Source organism: Lissotriton vulgaris, chromosome 5, assembly GCF_964263255.1.
Source record: "Lissotriton vulgaris chromosome 5, aLisVul1.2, whole genome shotgun sequence".
Lineage (NCBI taxonomy): Eukaryota > Metazoa > Chordata > Amphibia > Caudata > Salamandridae > Lissotriton > Lissotriton vulgaris.
The window spans coordinates 1,947,066,798-1,947,085,953 of NC_141693.1; the positions used below are offsets into that span (position 1 = coordinate 1,947,066,798).

General features: G+C 44.7%; 1 protein-coding gene across 1 annotated transcript in view; it reads left to right on the forward strand.

The window, feature by feature from the left end:
* The window catches only part of AIF1 (allograft inflammatory factor 1), an 84,295-nt gene that overhangs the window by 46,438 nt on the left and 18,701 nt on the right, over positions 1-19,156 (forward strand). The window contains exon 2 of the mRNA XM_086924609.1: positions 7,213-7,274. Coding sequence (XP_086780735.1) covers positions 7,213-7,274 — 62 coding nt within the window. The remainder of the gene's footprint in view (positions 1-7,212; positions 7,275-19,156) is intronic.

Consider the following 19,156-nt stretch of genomic DNA (forward strand, 5'->3'; position numbering starts at 1 on the left):
CCCTGCTCAACCTGAGAGAGTATGCGCACGAAGGTCTTCTCACTTTCACTGAAACCGCATTCCCACTACATGACTTCGCTATTAGGGGTCTGCTCTTGGGAGGACTTCTAAACGTCAGATCACTACCAAAGCATGCCGACGAAATTCAACTATTGATTGACACCCATCACTTAGATGTTCTTTTTCTAACTGAGACGTGGACCCACGCCGATTGTGAAATCGAACTAGACTGGGCTTGTCCACCGGATTTCAAAATCCTACATCTCCCTAGACCCAAAGGCCGCGGTGGTGGAGTAGGTATTATCTATAGAGCCTCATGGCTCATCACCAGCCTAGACATGGATCCGGTCGTTGGGACCGAGCTCCTCGGCCTCTCCATAAAAAGTCACACTGGAGCTACCTTCACGGTAATTATCTGTTACCGCCCTCCGGGGACCTTTAACTCCCAACAACAACAATCGCTTCTTACCTCCATCACCAATATGGCGACCTCCCACAACAAGCTGATTATTGGGGGTGACTTTAACCTCTGGCCGAATGGCATTCTAGACACCGGACTGAACAATTTACTGCTCTCTTGTGAGAGTGTGGGCCTCTAACAACTAGTCAAGGAACCCACTCATAAAGCAGGGCATCGACTCGACCTCATCTTCTCTACCCCTCAGCTAGTACACCTGAGTGATATCCTGCCTATGGGCTGGACTGATCACTCCCTTCTTAAATTCTATATCACTAGTAAGGGGGACAGAAGGCAGGCTCACAGCACCCCCTCGGAATTCATGTACAGAGATTGGAAAGCTCTGGATAAACTGAGAACTACTGGTGCCGTTTTCCAAGTGGAGGACAGCTCCTCTCCCTATAATCCAGTAGAGGACAACTATGAGGCCCTCTGCACTAGGATATCCTCAACTACGAACTCCCGTGCTCCCTTAAAAAGTTGCAAGCCTAAGGGTAGAGCATCAGCCCCTTGGTATGACGATTCCCTGAAGGCCCTTAAACTAGCCTGCAAACAGGCTGAGAGGAAATGGAGGCAAGGGTACTCCAATACCAACAAACTAATTTGGAAAAACAAACTCCTGGAATATAAATCAGCAATTATTAAATGCAAATCCACCTACTTCTGCTCTACTATAGTTTCAGCCGCCAACAGCTCCAGAAGTATTTTCCAGATCCTTAACAACCTCACCCACCCTGACTGTGCCAAAAAAACTATCCCCCCCACACAAGCACTCTGCGACAATCTCGCACAGTTTTTTAAGGACAAAATTGAGGCCATTATCCAAAACTTGAGCACCTCCCCCTCACTGGGCCGTCTCAACGGCCCCAGGTCTGATACTACCAACTATGACACGGTCAGCCCAGGGTGCCATCCCATGAATCGCTTGCGGGTATTCCCCCCCCATTTCTGAGGTGGATTTTGACAGCTTGGCTCGCGGAATCTCCTCGGGTTCCCCTCTCGACCCTTTACCCCCAAAAACATGGAAGGCTTTCGGAGAGGAACTCTTCTGCACCCTTTGCAGGATCTGCAATCAATCCCTGCGCTGCGGACTTGTTCCGGCTCCCTGGAAACAGGCTTTCATTTCCCCACTACTGAAGAAAGCCTCCTTGAACCCCGAGTGCCTACAGAACTATTGGCCAATCTCCCTGTTGCCTTTCCCGGCGAAAATCGCCGAACGCTGGGTGAGCTCCTGTCTCTCCAAACACCTGGAGCAGAATCACATCCTGGACGAAATACAATTTGGTTTTCGTCCGGCCCATGGCACTGAAACAGCGGTTCTCACTGCCATGGAGGATCTCCGTATGCGTGCAGACAGGGGCCAGGCAGTAGCCCTGATCCTGCTGGACCTGTCTGCCGCATTCGATACGGTCAATCACGTGATTCTGATGAGGAGACTAAGGGAGGCGGGGGTGGACGGCACTGCACTGCTCTGGTTTCACTCCTTCCTACGGGACAGGAGGCAGGCCGTCTCCCTTCCCCCGTTTCAATCTGCCTTCTCCCCGGTTTCCCATGGGGTGCCCAAAGGCTCGTCCATCAGCCCTATTTTATTTAACGTTTACCTCACACCTTTGATTACGTTAATAAAATCCCATCGGCTAAAAGCCATAAACTACGCTGATGACACTCAGCTCATCCTCTCGTGGGAGGGTGAAGAATCGATCCCTCTGGAATCGTTTCACGATTGTCTGAGAGATACAGCGGGTTGGCTGCACGATAACTCCCTGCAATTTAACTCCTCCAAAACCGAGGTCTTGTTCTGTGCCGGAAGTCGGATTCCCCCGCCTGTTCCCAGACGAATTTTGGCCCCCGGAAACCCCGGATAAGCCACAACCGGTCACCTCCGTCCGCAACCTCGGTGTCATGATGGACAACAAACTTAGCATTGAGACGCAGGTCGCGAAAACAGTGTCCACCTGCTCGGCCCTTCTGCGCTCCTTACGCAAGATCATGCCACTTCTCCCCTCTCAGGCACGGACATTAATAGTCAGGTGCACCATTCTCAGTCGCCTTGACAATTGCAATGCGATGCTGCTCGAGGCCCCAGCTGTACTACTAGACCGTCTCCAGAGAGTTCAAACAGCCGCTGCCAAACTGGCCCTCAGCTGGAAAAGGAGATCCTCGGCCACAGCGGCATTGGCCGAGCTGCACTGGCTCCCTATGAAACAGCGAGTGGCTTTTAAATCACTCTGTCTCGTTTTTAAAGCATTGCACGGAGTCGGGCCCAGCTCCCTGCAATCTATGTTCACCTGGTACTTCCCAACCAGAGCCCTCTGTTCATCCACAGCTCGCCTTGTCACAGTACCAAGATTCAACAAAGCCAGGACCGGAGGAAGATCCTTCAGAGTTGCAGCCGCAAAACTGTGGAACAGCCTGCCCCTCGACATTCGCCAAACAACCGAACTTCTTCCTTTCAGAAAGCGGATCAAAACCTGGCTTTTCCCCAAACTTTAAGTCTGGTACCTCGCTCGGTTGCCCCCAATGCCTTCCACCTTAGGAGTTATTTTTTACAGCGCCAGGATACCTGCAAGGTGACAGCTGTGCTATACAAATGTTTTAAATAAATAAAAACTGCCTGCCCATGAACCTGACAGACCTAGTATTTGGGTGTATGGAGGTGTATGTTTTTTATAGAACACAAAGTTAGCTAATCACAGCGGAGCACTGTACAAAGACATCCAACGTGATGAGAGGGACTGTTACTCAGGGCTGTAATTTCAGAGGGATGTTTGGGGTGTTATAAATGTATTTTCAAATAAATAGTTGGGTGCCGGAGCTTTCAGACAGGTATGGTATGCTGTCTGTCGGATTCCGCCAGGAATTGTTACATACACACAGTTAAGAACGAACACACACTCTTCCTCTCTCTGTTTTGAAAGTCCTAGGCCCCCATTAGGATGACGGGCAGACTTTGTCCGCCCGTCATCCTACCGGTGATAGGGACCGCCTGCCATAAGGGCGGGGGTCCCGTTGTAGGTATTAGGATGCGCCTGCCACAGTGGCGGGCGCATCCCGTATTTTTAGCATTGCGGTGGGCGGTGCTGAAAGCAATGCTAAAAATACATTGTGCATTGCAAAACACAACATGACAGGCACCGCGCGGTGCCTGCCACGTCGTCCTTTGTAATGCAGGGGGGGTACCATAGGCACCCCCCATGTGCACCCTCCACCCCCCTGGAGTCCTTGGGGGCCCGCAACGGGCCCCCAAAGCAGACTCCGCATGCCTTTTTCGTGGCAGCATTGCTGCCACGGAAAGGCATTGTAAAATACCCATCTTAATTTGGCTGGCAGTGTCTGATAGACACCACCACCATATAAAACCTTTCTCGCCCCGGTCGCAAAGCGACCTGGACGGGAAAAGCGGCAGATGGTCTTTCAGTCCACCGCGGCCCCCCCCCCCCCCCCCCAGCCATACTAATATGGCGGGGGGTCATTCCTGACCTGATGGCGGGTGGATTGCCCCCGCCAGGCTGGCGGTGACCACCGCTGGCCTGGCGGGGGCAATCCGCCCGCCATCCTAATGGGCCCCCTAATTTTTTTTGTTATTTTACAAAATTCTCTCTCACTTAGTTCTCCTACCAATCTACACTCCTCCCCCTTGCCACTGTGCCTTAAGCCCCTCTAATGCACCCTGCTTGTTGCATAACACATTTAAACATTATATGCCGGCTTGATTGTTGGAAATTCCAAAGCTCATTCCCCTCCTCATTCTTACTGACCAAACTGGCCTCTTGGGGGATCCCCGCGCCTCTACTAAACCTCTTGATCGAATTGCATACCAACACGTGGGTCCAGGTAAAGCTCGGGAATGGCACACACCTCTCTAGGCGTATTCCGACTACAAAAGGTTTAAAGCAAGGGTGGGTTTTAGAGCCCACCCTTTTTTATCTATTTACAGCCGACCTGCCACCTGCTCTAGAGGCTTGCAATGCGCACGCACCCTGTCTGGGGGGCAAAGCGCTACCCAGCATATCCTATGCAGACGACGTGGTCCTGGCTAGCCACACGGAAGTAGGTCTCCAGAATCTCATCAACACGCTGCACGGATATGCCAAAGCAAACCTTCTAGAAGTAAACGTCGACAAGACCAAAGTTTTGTCTATAACTGGGAATAAAAAGCCGCACACGAGGGTCCTTGGAACGAAGGTTGTCGCTAACTGCTCTGAATACAAATATCTTGGAATCCTAGTCGACAAAGGAGGTCGCTACTCAAACCAACTAGAGGCCTTCAAGAGGAAAGGTATGCTGATAGCTACGACACTTAAACAGCTAAAGTCAAACTTGAATGTTCCTACTCTTCTGCCACTGCTCCGCGTGGCTCAAGTCAAAATAGAGTCATCTATCGCGTACGGCAGTGAGGCTCTAAGAGGTACAGATGCGAAACTGTTGGACATAATCATTGCAAAGGCCTACAGACTTCTCTTTAACCTGCCAACCTACACCTCACAAGCCCAGATCCGGCTAGAATTCGGACTGATCTGCCAAACGCTTGCAAGAAGAGGGGCATATTTAAAGTGTTGGCATAAAATAAAGAATTCACCAGAAAACACATTGAACCATCAGCTTTGGCAAGACTTGAGAAGCTTTTCCAAATTGCAGGCGAAAGTATACTTAGAGGAGTCCCTGACTGTCAAAGGTCGGAAAGAATTATGGGAAACTTCACTACCCTACGCGCAATTTAAGCATGTAGTAAACAAGAGCATAAAAAGACACTTGCATGTGGAAGATAAAGCCACCTTTTCCCACAGGAGTCACGCCTCGATGACACTGTGCACATATAAATCACAAGCTTACTTTGGTCTGGGGTACGGCAGGAAAACCAAAGAAGCCTTTTAAAAACATAGGCTTGGAATCAAACCTGCCATACCACATCTACAACCATGGCTGAGAAGGAACTGTGGGTCAAAATGTAGGCTGTGCGGTGCAGGGAACGAAAATCTTGAACATCTGCTATGCACCTGCCCGGGGCTAAAAGAGGAAAGAGTAGCCCTGCTAAAACTGTTTTTAATGAACAAAGAATTCGCACATGCAGACAAGCAGTTCTCGCTTGTTTTGATCCAGGACTTCCACAACTAAATGGGAAGTTGGTGAAATTCCTGAAACTAGTGGAGCTGAAACTAATAAGCCACAAATTAGGATAAAATAAGGAACTATGGCCAAGATAAGATGCAATGAACAACGCTCACCTGCCCTAGCACACTGATTTAATGCACTACTACTTTTATAACTAAAGCTCTCTGTTTTTAACTTCTTCTTTTAACTTTTACCTGAGGATACGTGCTTTTAATGTATTTTTGTAATGGTTTTAATTAACCCAAAACAATAAAAGTTTACTTACTTAGTCCCTGCTGTTACTGCATCATGATGTTGTGCACTTTAAACAGTTGAGTCTTGAGCTCCTCTCTGGACCTCAGAAAGCCCAATTTTAATCGGCTTGGGTCAGCAAGAGTACTGTGTTGTGCAGAGGAGGCTACAGTCCTACCCTTAATGACAAGGTAACTTGACATTGTGGACGCAATAGTTGTCCATTGAGTTCAGAGGGAAATGTTCTCCCAGGCTGCCATTTTGGTGGGTATCATGTGAAAAGACACTGCAAACAATATGCTGAAAACATGGAATACTAAAGATATTTATAGAAGAGTGTCGGGAGACGCCCAAACCCACTATCAAGCACTTGCCCTTAAACTCCCGAGACCTGGCGTTCGAATTGTAAATTGACCCAGACCTACAAAAGGTGGAAGTGAGTTTGAATAGAGTTAGGAACACAAATCAGTTCAAGGGAGTATTTATGTAAGGGCAATACCCGGTATTTATGAAAAGGTCATTACCCTTCCAGTGTACATTTGAGTGTGTTTTTTCAGTTGATGTTTTGACATGGAGCCTTTTGCGAAGACAGACAGCCGGACAACATTATTTCTTTGACTAAGGCAGCCTTCTTAGGCTGATGTCCACTATGTTTTCCACCGTAAAAGATGCATATCCCCTATGGGCTGTATTGGTCTCCATGAGACAGATCTTTCTTCCACCTCTGTCTGAAGAGCCCAAACGCTCATGCATGCTTTGTTCTGCCCCGGTAGTCCTTGTTAGAGCTCAAAGATCCCTCTTTCTACAGGACACCATTGTGCCTGGCATCCTGGAAGGCATGGCCTTGGCCTTTGTGTGTGCTGGCTTTTACTGGCTAGTGCTGGGAAGGCAGTCACAGGCCAGATGTGACTTTGGGACTTTGCATTCCAAGCCCATTTGAAAGTCTTATGTTGTCATTCACTGCGATTTCAGAGTTTGTAGTGTACAAAATCAGAAAAACCACTCCCTTTACAGGCAGACGTTCATCAAGTGTATGATGGCTGTGTTTATAGGGCTGCATTTTCCACTATCATTAGTTTTCTGGCTCCAAACCTAGGGCAAAATGTACTCTCAAAGATCATGTAAGACGTTGGACTTTTAGAGCAGCAATTCTTGGATCTTATTATTGAAACCAAGGAACCAGTCACAATGTCCCCTTTGAATGACAGCAGTCAGGCGACACACTTTCCAGTTGGAGATGAAGGCAACCCATTTTTGTTTCTCCTTGTTATTTCTAACTTTGGGGATGTTTGGTTGTGACATTCTACTGGTGGAACCATCCACATCGCAGGTAAATTTATGAGTCGGTGCTTCGTGGTGATCGTCATCCCTCACAATGTGGCAGCAAATCATCTGCTGTCTTTCTTTTTCAGGTGGCAAAGTCTTTGGGCAGCTGAAGGCCAAACAGGAGGAAGAGCTTGATGGCTTGAACAAGGTAAGTCATGGCGGTGTTAGACTGAATAAGGGGTCAACTAGGGATCTGTCCAACAACATCTGGGATAATTCAATGGAGTGTTTTATCAACATTTATTCAGCAGCTAAAAAGAAAAGTCTAAACCCTTTATTTCTCTAAAATAGTAAAAATACAAATAGATTACAAAAAGTCCAGAAATATGCTTCTAGAATTATTGTTTTGATAATATATTCAAATATCTGGTGTACCTACTTGTTTTGCAAATTTATAAACATATGTACCCCTGCTGAAAATATCCCAAACTTGTAACCCTGTTATACAGAAACTTAGAGTCTGCAGTAAAGCGTTTAGATGATTCAGTGGCACAATAACACCAAATCCTGCTTGAAGTGCATTGAGTACCTAACATCAACACCTAACGCTTTCCTCACTGATCTTTCTGCGATTTGTTTAAAATAATGTCCTTGCCTAATTCTTTCGTCTGGAAAAAGAACCGCACAGTTTGGACACCTGTGAAAAGAACGTCTGCTGAGCCCAACACGTGAACTTTCTTAAGCTTGAGGTACCCGTACGAAATATCATCTATGAACAGAGACCTTTACCCTTCTCTGTCCCATCTTTGCAACCACCTTAGATGATAAATCCTAAAGATCTACCAAATTTCTATTTTGTCTCCGTCTGTAATTTGGAAAGTTAACTTTCTAAAAAGCTAAAACAAAACCTTAGTCCAATGAAGGCCTTAGGGACTTGAGTAAAATTGCTACTAGAAAGTCACATCCAGGTGCAGTTGAATGCTGTAAATCAATAATCCTGTTTGTCTTTCGATGTATGGAAAATAAATAATCTATAAGCCAGTGGCATCATTTTACCCTAAAGTGGCATTTCATTCTGGCTCACAGAAGTGGATTCATCATTTGAAATGTAATGACACAGGGCACCTTCTGGTACGTAGTTTGAATGAGAGGTGCTCCTGCCTGATGATCCATGGTGGGGGGAGGGGCGAGAAGCTGGCACGCCTGCTCATTATAAGGCATTGCCCAAGGCAATGCGAGCTATTGTTTTGAATTTACAATCAGATCAATTTCTGCCTAGCTGAGAAGGCTAGCGATTTTTATATATATATATATATATATATATATATATATATATATATATATATATATATATATATATATATATATATATATATATATATATATATATATATATATGCCATTTAGCGAGAAACTAAAAATCTACTAGAAAAATGTAAATCTACTAAACTGTGCTAGCACTTTGTTCATTAAAGGTTAACGCATGGTTAACCTTATAACAACTAGAATTAAAAGTGGAAAGTTTTATGCCTCGTCTGTTTCCTCTCCCAGTTTCAGAATGGATTGATATGGTGTTGCTTGGCATTAATGGCAAGATGATAGCTATTTTCTCATTCTGAATTAAAAGAGTGAATAATAGCTCTTGGTATATATTACACCAGTCACCTGTACTTTTGTTCTGATGTGGTGGGAAAAATAAAATCGAAAAAGCCTAGAAAATGCAATGGCTGACTCAGCAGCTAGCTAACTACCCTCTTCAGTTTCCCTGATTTTAAGTTATACAATTCTGTGTAATCTAGAGAACTTACTTGAATCATTGTAAGTCACCTTTGCTGGTGACATTTTATACGATGAAGCTGTTTCTTTGTGTCCATACCTGCATCAATTCCAGGGACCAGAGAAACATTCTGTTTTAAAACTCAGCAGGTACACGCCACCTAATCCTTGCTTTCAAGACACCACCAAGCCAGATCAAGTTCCTAGAGTTCTATCATTTGATTTGTCAACAATAGCATTTTTAGCATAAACTGTTCCAACTTCATCTCCAACAACCACTCTGCTGCCTAAGAGTACGAGAGGCCTCTGTGTGCCCTGCTCCGCACTTTGCAGACGTTTGGTCCAAATCCACTTATCGGTACAGCCTGTGAGGGCTTGCGTTTTATGAGGAATGTGGGGTCTACTCTCCCTAAACAAGTTTATACTTTCAAAAATGTTCTAAGTGATCCATGGTCAGTGCTACTATACCTTTTGAGTTACACCCATCGTTGGCACTAGATGATGTGATTTATCGTTGAGTATCTTCAAGGTACTCTTGCTTGTTATCTCGTAACAGTCATTCTTGAGAAGGTTTCTTCCCTAAAGATGGGCAATGCCACCACCTATTTAAAAGGAGGAGAGCTTGTAAGTTCACTTTCACGATTGATAAAATCTTATCAATCAATTCGGGTGCTAAAATGTCAGCTTTAGAAGTAACCTTTGAAGAAAGATTTCCCGTATATCTTTTGCAAAGGACGTTGTAAGTCTTAAGCTTATCTTGTCCAGTTGAGCATTAGCGTCTCTTTCCCAGTATTAAGACCTGCAACAGAACACACAAATGCTACTGAGAGCGAGGAGGATGGAGCATAAAAAGAATGTGTGTTCATCTGGGATTTGAAGCCAGACCCTTAGAAGGCATGGGGTACTATATAAAGAGTTTTGAATGGAATTGAGAAGTTCAGCAACCAGGAGGGAATGGAGCATTCTTTTTGAAATGTGGTCAATCTTAACATATCAAAGCACAAGGACCAACTTTTACACATCTTTGAATTTAACGATGGAATGGGCAGTCAGCTCTAAATAACAATAATGTATATGCTTCTTCTCTAGAGACACACAAGTGTAATGTTGTTACATTCAAGCCGAACCCACTGCATTAATCAACTGGATAAGAAAAGAAAAGTTTGAAGCAGGGAAACAATTGCCAGTCATAGTCAAAATCAAGTGATGGCGCACTTACATTATGTTGTGGGAAAAAATTTGGACTGGAAGATATATTGCTAGGTAGTAAATATCAATTGGTGCTATACCTTCTTGACGACCCATTGAGTTCTCAACATTAGTACCATAATGCTCTTCCTTAGTGATGTTTGATCTGGTAACATTGATTATCAGCTTCCTCAGATGTTAATGAACACATTAGTAGACTTCCCTCACTTTTACGGGGCCAATCTGAGAGTGACCCATTCACAGTGAGAAACCATTGCTCATGCCTGTTTTGGAAACAGATATCTTATAGGGCATATCACTTGCGTATAGGGGTAGCATAGAGTGTGATAGTATTGTCTGTGTCTAAGGTCACCCCCAGGATTTTTAGCTGCACACATGCCATCTGGAGTTTCTGAATTTTCTGCGGCAATCGCGGACAGCATGATCACCTCGTCCCTCATATATCGGAATTCAGAGATACAAAAGGCGTGTGCATGGTTAGGTACCGTCTATGTTTAGGGAAGGCTGTAGCATGGTACACAATTACTCGTACACTCGGGTGACACAAGCACAACCCTTCTCAGGTCATGCAGCTCACCTGCTACATAAGACAAAATGGAAGTCCCATGCAATCAGTTGCATTCTGTTTTCAGTGTGCGGGGTTTGAGACCGTTGGTGTTATAACTTCCTGTCACACAATTTTGTAATCGGTCTGAAAGCGAGAGACAAAATGTGTAGGTTTTCTTATGGTTTTTTTTCTTTTTGTTGCCTACAGACAGCTTTTAGTTGTTCGGTGTCGCATGCCTATTGTCTATTGTGCCAATACATCAAATGGGCTTTTCGGCATATTGCGTATGATTGATCGGCTTTATTACCAGTCTCATTCGTTTACGTCTTATTCAATTGCTTTTCTTCTTCTGCTTCTGTTTCTCCCTCCCCTAGAGCATATTTTTGATTGGATGACTTGTATCTTTCCAAGTTTACATTTTTCTCTTTCTTTCAGCACCCCATGGGAGTGCATGAGTCATGTGTACTCTCTCACGTGTACAGCTCTTCCCATTTAAATATCCCCATGCATTCTCCATGTTGCTCCCCTCTATGTTCTTCTGTTGGGTCCTCCACCCATCCACAAGCCTATTGCGTCACAATGTGTCTTGCATGTGCATACTACAAGCATTTTGTCATTTCTCAATTCAGCACAGACAATAAGCATCAGCAAAGCCAAAAGGTCCACTTACGCCTTACCGTTTGGCTTTGCCATTGCTTGTTCTGCTTTTTTCTGCAAAGAGACTAGTTTCACTTCCTGCTCTCCGTATTTCCAAAAATATGCTCCCCTCCAGTCCACACATTTCCGTTGCTGTTAACTTCCTGAAACGATACAAGACTGGTATTTTGAGCAGGGAGCCTCTTGGTGCCTCACACTGCTGACGCGGCTTTCTGCGAGGTTTAGAGAAGTCAAAAATGCGCACATTTTTAGAAAGCCAGGAAAGAAGCTTGCCAGTGGTATATTTTAGCATGAGCTTCTTCTTTAAAACATGAAACGCCCTACTTCCCCTGTGTCCGACTGTTTTTTATGTTTACCATGGGCTGCCTGTGAGGTGCCCTTCAGAAGAAGGTTGGTCAGCAGATTGGATTCTTTGCTTGGTGGTCAGGCGGTGGGGAGAATCAGCAGCTTGAAAGGGTTCTTGGTTGTGGCGGGGAAAGACACAGTGGGTTCACTGGGAAGAATGACTGGCGTTGCAAATCTATACTACTAACAGAACGGTTCTTTGAGTGGTTTAGGTCTATAGCTCAAAAATGTGTTTCTTTCTCTTTCTTTGGTTGTGGGAAAAATATAACCCAAATTTAAGCCGGTTACATAGCTCTGAGAGTTGGTGGACAGAATTTCACTTTAAAAAGGTTCCCTCTGGACAACAAAGTCTCCACGAATGACCTGCAGAACCTTCCCAGAAGTTTCACGAAGCATCCATCCCTTGCCCGCTTCCTTGGGCGGTGTGAAACACACGCGCAAGACCAGCTGCGTTCCTGGTTGTTTGAGGACATCCGTTGTCTGGTTCATTTTCTGTCAATTTCAACGTCACGGTCCTGACTCTGGTGATAGTCGGTCTAACTCTGGTGATAGTCGGTCTAACTCCCTTACCAGAGGATTTACTGTTTAAGTACTTCTGTTTGATTCAACAAACTTGAGTTGGGCGAGCCAACAAATTACCAGGGAGAACCGAGCCCTGAACATGTTTGGCAACAAAGCTATCTAAAAGGTTCTCTAAAATACAAAAAGGTATATTTATTCAACATACAGAAGCGTTTCACCTTTGACCATTAGCTTATATCACTGCTGTGAGAGATAATTAGAAGTGACAGTTTTAAAACGTGAACTTGAAAATATTCAGGCCCCACTCCTTTGACAACGATGACATTAGTGAACTAACTCTTCGATGACGCAAGAGTGGGCGCCTGCGTGGAAGGCCGGGGGCTGTCCGTTCTGCACATGCGCACTGCGGCGGAATTTGCGCCGCGGTTGAGGCAAGTCAGTTGTCATGTGCACCCCACCCATATGTCGTCTACATTTTGCCATAAAGCAACATTAAAGCGTGTTTAAATCAGACACAAGAGAGGTGCTTGTAAAGCATACATCTTAAATTCACGTTTTTCAAAGCGCTCTCAAATACAATAAAGAACAAGCATTTGCAATGCAATAGGTCTCGCATTTATTAAAGTTAGAGCTGTTGGCGTTAAAAATAACAATGTTTTTTACTTTTGTTTTTTTATTAGTAGTGGAGGTATTATAATAGCATTTCACTATTGCCAATGGTATAAAAAAGCAAAAGTAAAAAATGTTTAATTTTCAATGCCAACAGCTCTAACTTAAACAAATGTGAGAGCTATTGCATTGGAAATGCAATTGGTCTTGCATTTGTTGGAGTTGGCGCTATTGGCATTTAATGCCAGTGTTTTTTACCTATCCATGTTTCAGGGTGCAGTACCATATGTGGCCAAAAGAGGTCCCATGATACTCCACCCTGCAGAAGATATGGTAAATACACCCTACCCATAATGCAGTACATGCAAGACAGTACCATGAGTACATTCAAATAACTGTCCATCTATACAATTAGTAGCTTTGAAATGTGACACAATAATTACTATATTAATTCTGGATTAGGTTGTGCTCTGAGTGGAGCTGTTGAAGGGCAATGTATAGGTCTCATATAAATGTTAGATGCACAAGTGAGTAACCACTGCCAGACTTGCTTAGGAACAAGTGTATGTCCTGCCTGAAGCCCTTTAAGAAAACAGTGCTCTGAGGCTAGGGCCTAAGGAGTGACAACACATGTCAAAGGGAGTGTCCTCATGGGAGGTTACAAGAAGAGACAAGGTGGTACTAAGGAGGGAGACTTAAGCCTATTGACCAATGAAAAACCACCATTTACAAAGGGCAGGAGCCAATGAAAAAGATGGACGGAAAGTGAGAGGAGCTTTATGCCCATATCCTAAATACGTGTACAAAGGGACAAGGGTCACCCAACTCACAAGGAACCAGGGTATCAATTATGCAACAGGGAACAACGGTTCCTGTGGGCTATGTGTAAAATATTTGATAATTATAAAGCTCAATGGCATATACTCATGGGAACGGATTGTCAGAGGGAGAATCAAAAATCATACACACCATGGGGTTCAGGGTTTTTACTTAATTTTGCACTTTAAATGTACTTGTATAGCGCACTACTCACCCGCACGGGTCTCAAGGCGCTTGTATGAATGCCGCTGTGGAACCCATCCTGGCTTTCCCTGTGAGGCATCCACTCCTGGGCACCCCCAAGGTGGAGGCCAGGCATCCTTAGCGTTGTGGGGGCCGTTGTGGAGATTAAGCAAGTTATTGCCCAGAGTTGCAGAGTGGGACTCCATGATTGGAACAGGCACCGAGGCAAGAATTATCAGGTCTGTGGAATTTTGAGCCCAAGACCCGCCGAGGCGGGGAATTGAACCCTGGTCCTGGGCTAGACCTCTGCATCAGGGTTTGCCGCTCTAACCATTGAGCCACACTTCTCTTTGTGTAATAAAGTCGAACAAACAATGTGCTCAGTGTCCCAAGTGAACTAGAACCTAAAAAAATAACAGTTTGTGACATACTATAGGCTTCAATTTGTACAAAAGACCACAAGTACGTTTAGACAAGATAATGATAGCCTTCTAACAGAATTGTAGGGGTTGAGTAAGTGGTTCGATTTAGACGCTGCTACTCATATGCCAAAAGACTGTCAGTCCCCTTTCCTCTCACATTGGGGTGAGTAGCCAGTATGGTTACATAAGCCTTTTTATGACACAATTCAAATGGCATCATAGCCTGATTTTTCATTTCCTTTTTCTTCTGCTGTTAGCGCTCGGCTGGGTCCCTTGTGAGTATACAGTTTTATCCTACACCTTGTCTTGAGCCATATTTTTACTGGTGTGCACTTTTCACACTGACAGTCAATTATAATTTTAAATGTATCAGGTATATCCCAATACGGAGTTTTCTCCATGATTTGGCAGACTTAAGGCCAGATGTAGGAAGCCAAATAGCGACCGAAAAACGCCGAAATTCACAGAATTTCAACCTTTGCGATCGCAATTTGGCTTTGAGCAATGTAGGTAAGATTAAAGCTACTCGCAGAATAAGGAATCGCAAAAATTGCGATTCCCTATTTTGCGATTGCATTTAAGAAATCGCAAATTGCGATTCCTTAAATGCAATGTAAGTAGCATAAAAGAAAGTGCACTTTAGCCTTAAGGAAATGCTTATTACCACCAACTTCAAGTTGGTGGTAATTAGCAATTTCCTATAAAAAAGCACTTATTTGCTTTTTTAACAGTGCCATGTGGTACACATTTATTGCCCTTAGGGCATGAATGTGCGCCACATGTGCACACATGCACATTTATGGGGTGCAACAGGGTGCCCTTTTGGAACCCTTGCACCGTTGAAATTGCGCCCGCAATTTGCGAGTACCTCTTGGTCATTCGCAAATTGCGGGCGCAAATCCTATTCATTCCTACGGGCCTCCTGGCCTATAGGAATGAATGGGATGGTATTACTTGATTGCAAATCTGAATTTGCGATTCGGAATTAAGGAATAGTAAAGAATCACAAATATTTTTGCGATGCCTACCACCATTCAATTTAGCGAGTCCTTCATAGCGATGCGGTAAAAATCGCTATTAAGGACTTGCGAAACTGAATTTACCTACATCTGGCCCTACGTTACTATTCTTGTTATTTTGCTTCAGGTGTCCCGCATTATTAGGGTCTGATGAGACCCCTTATTTGCCCTTGGGGTCGAAACGCCGTTGACACGTATTTCACCCCCTACTATTGTGTTAGAAGGCTGTCAATATCTTGTTTATACGTGCCTGTGGTCATTGTACAAACTGAACCTTATTGTATGTCACAAAACTGTCACCTTTTTTAGGTTCTAGTTCACTTGGGACACTGAGCACATTGTTTGTTAGACTTTACTTCACAAAGTGCAAAATGAAGTAAAAAAACCCTGCAACCCATTGTGTGTATGATTTTGATTCTCCCTCTGACAATCTGTTCCCATGAGTATATGCCATTGAGCTTTATAACTATCAAATATTTTATACATAGCCCACAGGAATCGTTTTTCCCTGTTGCAGAGTTGCGGCCCGTGGAGGGAGATCCGTGGGGCGGAAAGACGGGGCTGGGGAGGGGCAGGGTGGGGGATAGTAAACACCAGAATATGGATGATTGGAGGTAAGTAAACAATTAAATAAACAAAATTAATTTTGTTGTGCGCCCTGCATCGCAAAATGCAATGCCGCACGCGCTACGAAATTCGTTTTATTTATTTAATTGTTTACTTACCTCCAATGATCTGTATTTTGGTGTTTACTACCCTCCCCCGCCCACCTTTCCGCCCCACAGAACTACCTCCACGGGCCGCAACTGCTGTTGCATATCCTAAATACAGCGGGTTGAAGAGACAGCACGAGCGCTGCCTAGGCAAGACCTAAAAAGGAATCATGTTGAAATAAAATATTTGCCTAGGAGCACACAATTTGGTTAGGGGGGGGGAAGCAGGAGAAAATCCAGGGTTTTCGGATTTCACATTCAGCCACTATATGGTACCTTTCCCTCTCAGGTTTTACATCTGAGGTTAATTATTTTTTATTTAATTCTTGGCACATTAGGTTAGAGGCAGCAGGCAGAAGCCATTTGAAAGCTTGGCTCGTTTGAGGCTCAAGGGCCCAATGGGCCCAAGAACTGAGCAGGCATCTTGCTTGAGTATTGCTCGACCCCTTGTACTACACACTCAAATCATTTCAAGGTGCAGTTGCACTAGTAGCTTGGCCACAAAAGGGTCATAATATTTGATGTTAAAATCTTCCCCCTAAATCTCCCCCACCCCACCTTGCATATTCATCTAGCCTTGCAACTCTTTGAAGAGGTGGTTGTTTGTGGGGGGAGGAGGGGCAAAACAGATGTTTTGGGGCTTTCTTTTCAGAAGGCCATTCCAGAGTCTGCAGGCTTGCACAACAAAATGGCTGCCATCCTTGCCCACACATAAGGAAATAGGTGAGGCGGCAAGGAGATTAGCTGGTCACAGAGATATGTTGGGAGCTTAATGTTGGTGGAGATAGTGCTGCAAAGGAACGAGGTGGGCATTATGCCTTCTTGAACCACAGTACAGCTCAGTATTTTCATGTTTTTTTAGTTTACAAAAAACCAGTGCAGTTAGAGACAAGGGCTTGGCTGGCAGCTAAATCAACCCAGAAAATTGTTGTGGCGCCTGCCCCATACTGTTTCAAGCGAGTAAGTCTGAGCCGCTGTATGAGATTTCTTTAATGCAAGTGACAGGGGGAACTCTCTTTCCAGAAAATAGAAAGAAACAAGTCAACAACTTAATTTTCTGTGTACTCTTTCCCAAATTAATCGGCTAAAAAAGCGATAAGGGTTGAAATAATTGTGAAGAGAAACAGTTGTTTCAAGCCAGCAACAAGTCATGTATGTGCTTACAGAACAAATGTGTTGGGCCCCTTCAGTGTGCCTTCTGGGCTGGATCGACTGAGGACTCCTCGACCACTGATGTCCTGATCAATCTCGCACCCAGTCGCCCCTGTATATCCAAGCTATAAGCCATATCCCCGGCAACCGACCTGGGAAGGCAATCTTAGGTCTCTAGGATGGTGGAGTAGGAGGCAGGGTGGTGGATCCTCAGTAGAGTAAGTGGTCTGTGTTTGGGGAATACAACCATTAGAGTACATCTAGGTGTCATTGGTGCCGTGGTGGAAGGTAAGACCCATGAAAGCACATGGTGGGGTATTGATACCTTGACATTGATAGTATAAGAAGACACTGATCTTCATAGGGCCAAAGCCTCCATTTTAGACCATGAGTAGTTAATCAGCAGCCTTCCGAAGGGTGGCTGAAGTCCTGTTGTAAGGACGAAACGCGTTGGTTGGGGCTGAGGAATTATTTTTGAAGATGCAAGAATATAGTTGAATATATCATATACCAGTCTCTTTGAATCAATTGACTGAATGTGGAAGGACCATATATTTAGACGTTGGATATAATAGCTGTTATATTGCAGTCATGAATTGATTTGTGCCTTTGATTACTTTATGAGTGCTCCGCTCGTTGGATGTATTGGTGGCTGAGGCCTGTATGTGTGCTGGAAGTTTCCCTGAAGAGAGTCAAAATCTACTGTTACCAAAAACTCTGATGTGAACTCCTAAAAGTACTTGAAACAGCTGTGACTGAACTTCCAGGTAAGAATTCAAAATCCATGTACATTTGCGAGTCCTTAAGTAGAGAGAGGTGGCGAATGCCAGAGTGAAACACTGTCCCCAGCTGGATGTATGACATTACAGCGCATGCTTTTACCACGCCTGCCTTTACATCGCAAGTTTTACAACGTATGCTTTTACAACTCATAGTGTTGAGGTGTGCTGGATAGTGAATAGTTTAATTTACTATTCCAACTCCAGTCCCCGTGGACAGTAGGGAAGGTGATGGATAGTAAATTAAATCTATTCCCTATCCTAGAGCGCTCCCCAGCGCAATGCGTTGTAATGGCATGCGTTGTAATAGTTGTGTCGTAAAGGCTCTGCGTGGTCAAAGTTGCGTTGTAAAGGATGTTCCCCTCCCCAGCTACGCCAACCAGGGTCATCACTGTCATCCACGACGGAGAACGCTAAATGAATAGCTACCGTAGGGGCAGGAAGTAGAGCAAATGCCACTGTGCATGAGGATAGGTGCGTGTTGTGAGTTAAGATGAACTACATTTGAAAGGGTTTTTTTATATTCACAGTCTCAAATGAGGTTTCTGCAGGAAGCTGCTTTTTTTTGTATCCAAGTCAGGCCCAAGCGTGGAGCCAAGGGCCAAAAGAAAGCACATTCTGGTATAGCTGTGGAATAGATGATCTCTTACAGGCTGGTACTTCATCTTGACTGGGCCCCATCTTCCCAATGTCTCATTTATGGCAAATGTTTTATTTTAATTTTATTTAGTTTTCAAAGATAAATCACAAAGCAAGAAAAAGTCCTCAACACTGTCATTCATGGTACAGTTCCTCTATTTCTCAATTCACCATGGTACAGAGTACGATGTGTAGCGTACGCGTCATACATAAAGCACAGGCAGTGACAATGGTAATCCAGCATTTTATCAACCCACCAGGCCGCCCAGGGGCCCAGCACACACCAACATCGGTGGCAGAGATGTCCCAATCTTGCTGGGAATTGACACAGAAAGGCAACTATGTACTAGATGTGTTAGAAGTCCGGGTGTGTGTCCTGTCAGAAATAGCCTGTTGAAGGTAAGTGACAAAGGGTTCCCGAATGTCCTTGGGATGGGTTGTTAGGGGCGCAAGGTCCCAGTAAGCTGTCAGTTGCTCCTGGCAGTAGGAAACGTCTGCCAACCAGGTCTGTTTGGTCAGAACCGTCCTTCTCCCCAAGTGTATCTCACTCTGCGCTTGGCCAACAGAAGCTGCATCGCAGTGAGGCATCAGTATCCGTCCGGAGCGTCTTGTACATAACCCAGGAGACATTCATGGCAAATGTTAAAAACAAGATCCTTCTTACTTGGCCATGATCATCATTCAGTCTCTTGCTCTCTC